This window comes from Branchiostoma floridae, chromosome 7 (assembly GCF_000003815.2).
Source record: "Branchiostoma floridae strain S238N-H82 chromosome 7, Bfl_VNyyK, whole genome shotgun sequence".
Lineage (NCBI taxonomy): Eukaryota > Metazoa > Chordata > Leptocardii > Amphioxiformes > Branchiostomatidae > Branchiostoma > Branchiostoma floridae.
In genome coordinates this window covers 22,212,003-22,217,108 of record NC_049985.1, presented here as the reverse complement: position 1 = coordinate 22,217,108, position 5,106 = coordinate 22,212,003, and the positions used below count along the sequence as shown (strand labels likewise).

Sequence of the window (5,106 nt, the reverse complement as noted above, 5' to 3'; positions counted from 1 at the left end):
GTTCACCTGAAAAGAGTTTCAAGTTATTCTCGCGACGTAGAAACGTACGTACCATGTCTGGGTCGTTCCAGTGACCGGGGCCAGCAACTGGGGCAAGAACGTCCTGGTTGTCTCCGAACCAGTCAATAATGTGGGTGACGCTATCCCACGAGTCTTGGATGTCGTCGTAGTTGCGCCATGCATTGCAGTGTTTTGCCAGGACAGAGTAGTCCACCTAAATTTTGTACATGAAAGTGATTTTACAACAGCTAAAATAGGTAAGTGTGTGAGTCCATAAATTCTTTTATTGATTTCTCAGCATTGTAACTTATCATTGGACAAAATAGACAATCGAGTCTTTACCAATGAGAAGCAAGCCTGATATGAGTCAGTAACTCTTGGCCAATCAGCAGCCAGTAACTGACAAATCAAGCCCTTGTCCAGACCAGTCCCAACCAAGGTCAGCACTGGATTTGAAATCAGTCCTATTTTAGCTGCAGTTTACTCTTCTGATCACATTTTTCAAGAACATGAGTTTCCAGCGTTTGATTTGTCAAAATTCATAGTGGCGTAGACTGGCATAGCCATCTTTAAAGACTAGTTAGCAACCGCAATGACCAATACCCTGGTAGTGAACCACAGATGACCATGCTCACAACCAACTCTCAACCATGGTTTGGAGAAGGTCAGGAGGCCATGATGGGCTATTTGTGACAGGGACTTCAGTTTTAAGCATTTTTGCCCAATCAAGACTTAGAATCCTTCCTAACTACATGTAAATGTTAAGACAAAAAATGAACCTTGATGCCCCCAGCATATGCAGGCCAGCTACAGGAGAAGAGGATGGGACGTCCTGTCTTGTTCATGTACATCTCCATATCTGGATAACCTATGGGGGAAGAAGGAGTATTAGTAAGTTTCCAATCATATGCCCACATTCATTTCATCCACATCTGTATCTACATCGCAACACTTTGCAAGCACGTGGTGCGGCAGCAGCTGGTTATACTACACTGAACGACCCGTCACATCTAAACTTTTGCACACCCAACTGTAGGTGCTGTTTAAAGCTATTTACTATGAGGATTACAGACAGCACTAGGTGGCAAAGAGTGCCACTCTTATGATAGTTCTAGGGAAAAACAAATTTTGAACACCTCAATACTAGGCTGATAACTGTTGTACTTGAAGAAACTTAAGTTGTCTTTTTTCATGTTCTTTTCTGAGATGGTAATGCTTGTTCACCTTCCGTGGGGTAACCCATATCCATTGTTTTTCAAAACAGTACATTTAGGGATATCAAGTCGACCGACGGTTGTTTCAAATTGTAATATTTTCAAGCTGCAAAATATAGAAGTTTGAATTCACATTTGTTGGCCTTATAGCCCTAAATACCCTGCTTTTGAAAACAACGTATATAGGTTACCCCACCGATAAAGGTGAACTAGCGTTATAAGACATTTGGTAGTCCATCAATCTGCATAAGCAGCAAAAACTCTAGATATAATATCCAGTTCATGCAGTAACTTGCTTCAGAAGAAAGCTAAGTGAAAGCATTATCAAGAGAACACAAGAAATTTTACATACCCCAAGACATGTCCGACACGTTGGCATAGCAACCGTCCATCTTGAGCATGTCGATGCCCCAGCCAGCGATGGTCTCCGCATCTTTCTGCAGGTACTTGATGGATCCGGGATATCCTCCACAGGTGTGGGTACCGAAATCCAGGTAGATACCTAGCTTCAAGCCTTTAGAATGTACCTGTGAAGAATTTGGGGTAATAAAAGACCCAAGTATTAACAAAAACACAATTCTATAGTCCAATCTTACAAGCAAAGCTAAGTCAAATAGCAATTATTCAAGCAGCTGAATACTATTTTGGAAATGGTCAGACGTTTCAGATAACATCCGTTATCTTTTGTCAGTGACACTGAAAAAGATCTTGTTGGAGAGCAAGTTTTGTATCCTAACTATGAATTGGTATGCAATAGAGATGAAGACAAATCTATAGTGGAGAGCAGGTTTTATATTCTAGCTATGAATTGATATGCAAAGAAGACAATGACAAATTTTTAGTCCAATAAGAATCAAAGGTGAGACAAGCTAAGACAAAGGTCTATAATAGCAGAGTTGTAATAGTACAATGTATCTGTACAAGTATGTATTATAGCAGGAAACCTCAGACTGAGAAGGAAGCATGGCACTTTTCATCAGCTAGTACCGGTAGTGCCACATGGCATTGCTAAATAGACAGTAATATGTATTTTATCCAAGGAAGTTTTGCTACCAAATGGTTTGAATTGCCACACAGCCTCCAAAGGGTGGATGTACTGCATGCACTGACTCTACTGGCCAATTATTCCCTTTTTTACCAAATTCTACAATCCATTCCCCTTTGGAAAGCCTGGTGGAGGCTATTAATACATCCTCATCCGAGAAGACGATGCAACTCTTTCCAAGTCAAGACCCAAATTAAGCACAAACTAAGTTTGCAGGAATTCCTTTACATTATAAAATCTATTATCAAACTTTATATACTAACGTAGTCAGCAAGCTTCTTGATGCCATTAGGGAACCTTGTCTTGTTGGCATACAGGTTGCCCTGTTCGTCCCTGTCCATGGACATCCAGCAGTCGTCTATGTTGAGGTAATTATACCCCAGCTCCTTCCACCCATCCTCCGCAAGACGGTCTGCCATCTGCATGAAGAGTTCCTCACTGGGAAGACAACAAAGAAAACAAAAAATCTCATATGTTTGCTGTGATCATGTAGATGTTGAAACATGACATCGAAATCCTTCTATCTTCCTACCATGCAATTATCATTAGTTCACCTTTATCCGTAGAATAACCTATATCCGTTGTATATTAAGATAGGATATTTGGGGATCGTTAAGTTGATAGAAGGTACATGTACTTGAACATGGCAATATTTTGAAAATGTTGACATTTGAAACTCACGTCATTGACCTGGAATCTGTAAATACCTAGGTTTTTTTTTAAACGATGAATCTAGGTTACCCCACGGATTAAGGTGAACTGCTGTTACTAGTACAACAAAATGTTATAATTTATACTGTCAAATTTGTCAAAGAAGACCACTCAGGGGACTGATAAAATCTATTCTATATATCATATGGACAGGTGGTCACTATAGACAGGATTCTTAATTCTTGTGGCAATGGGAAAAATTATCTATTAAAGGGACCAAAAAGTGGTCCCATTGGCCAAGTGGTCCTTATGTAGAACTGGTCACTTGTATAGCTTGACTAAAATCGCGCTCCTAGCGGCCAGCTCTACAGTTGCCGCCACCATCTCGGGCAGGAGGTCATTAACCCCAGCCAGCGAGAGATTGTGTAAACACAGACAAGTCACTTGTACAGGTACCGTACCACACAAGCGTAAAACACAAGCTTTGCAGGTATATAAAATCCTACCTAAAAGCCTGGTTCCGTCCTATAATATTTCTGGGAAAACATGAATTTCTGAACACATCAACTCTAGGTTGATAACTCTGGTTAACTTAAGACAGCTATTTCTTGTTCTTTTCTGGACAGGTACTAGTTACTCAGTAGTAATGGTACATCCACTTAGTCATTTTGTACATGATGCATAATCTGAACATTTTTCTTCTGTGTGACTGTGTGTACATGCTATAACTCCATAAGAAAACACTGACCTGATACAGTTGTATGGGTCATCCACACAGTCCACATTGCACCTGAACCTCTCCCAGGCCAGCCAGCCCATGGGAGGGGTCCGAGCCAGCCCGTTATCAAGTGTGCTGCTCCGACAGAACAGCAGCACGAAGGCAACCGCTGCAGTAACCACTGCCTTCCACATCTTGGATACGGGTGTTGAACTAGTATTGTGTCTCACCTGAAAATTATTAACAAACAACATCTCCTATCATAATTCCACCAGGGTACATACACTGTAAGTTTGCCACCCTGAAAAGATATGACTTGTCCAAACAGATCTCCAACCCAACCTCTCCAATGGATATAGGTCACCCGTGGATAAAGGTAAACTAGCATTACATACCTGGGGATAGCAGTTAAAGCACTGATCTGACAATAGTGCAAGCACAATGTAAAGCTGCAATTTTGGCACTTGTATGACTGTTACAAAAAGCTAACGTAAACTTTAAGGCAATTTTATAGTTTTAGCCAACTGGCCTAAAAGGATACATCACAATGACTGAATGAGTATTTCGTATAAGGGTGTAGCAAGCTGGTACCCCAAATAGTCCTGATTATTATTAATTTTGCTGTTTATGAAGTTTCAGAGTAGACTCAGTCACAGTTGAGAAGACAAAAATATATTGACAGCATTTCCTGGCTACAGCAAAGGACTATTTACATGTGACTAGCACCTGACACAAATACTGTACCACACCCCAGGTAATTAAAAAAAGGAGGGTCAAAGTCCAAGTTTCAAACAGAATTCTGCCAAAGAACAAGATGGTTAATATTCACTAAACTTCCTAAAAAAATCAATATGCATTATTTTATTTCCAGTATAACTCTATTGTATACTTTCTCTTGCATTGCAGCATTTGGGGGGCTGCATATATAATTATAAGCATATGTAATATTGCTTTAAAGTTGTGGTTTAATTTCTTTTTCTTGATAACTTGTACTGTTTTACTGGTTCCATGGCTAACCTGAGAAGGTTACAAAAAAGCCTTTTTAACCTCCTTGGCTGAACCAATGTCTTGCCTACACAATAATCACCATACAACATTTGACAGTAAAGCACAAAGCATGCAGCTGTTGCAGGAGTATTGGGGCCACATTGCCAATACAGCAGATACCCTATACAAGGATAAGTTTGAACAGCAAAAGAGAGACACATTGATTATTGTTAGTACTAGTACTAGTACTAGTAGGCAATTGTTAGTACTAGTACTAAGTAGGCATTGATTGGCAAAATGAACAACCACTAGACCTTTTTGATGATGGCCTTAAGAAAAAGGCTAAAATGATACTCTGGAGTCCAGCCTTGTTCGCTTTAGTTTGCTCCCGAAGGTTACGTGACCTTCCAAAGCGGACAAGACTGGACTCTAGTCTACTGAGTTAGCCCAAGCTTCTACTCGTAACAAGTCAGCAGAATGTGTTTTTAAAA

At 40.2% G+C, this 5,106-nt stretch overlaps 1 protein-coding gene across 6 annotated transcripts in view; it reads right to left on the bottom strand.

Moving 5' to 3' along the window:
* LOC118419659 (alpha-N-acetylgalactosaminidase-like) overlaps window positions 1–3,879 on the bottom strand; it is a 29,501-nt gene extending 25,622 nt beyond the window's left edge. For 5 of the 6 annotated variants that reach the window (XM_035826168.1, XM_035826174.1, XM_035826169.1 and 2 more), the window contains exons 1-5: window positions 3,659–3,879; window positions 2,523–2,697; window positions 1,567–1,741; window positions 780–868; window positions 53–214 (exon numbers count right to left, since the gene is read on the bottom strand). In XM_035826168.1, the coding sequence (XP_035682061.1) occupies window positions 53–214; window positions 780–868; window positions 1,567–1,741; window positions 2,523–2,697; window positions 3,659–3,822 (765 nt within the window). In that variant the 5' untranslated portion in view covers window positions 3,823–3,879. The remainder of the gene's footprint in view (window positions 1–52; window positions 215–779; window positions 869–1,566; window positions 1,742–2,522; window positions 2,698–3,658) is intronic. The other variant, XM_035826173.1, reaches the window with a different exon arrangement.
* Between the last annotated feature and the right edge of the window lie 1,227 nt (window positions 3,880–5,106).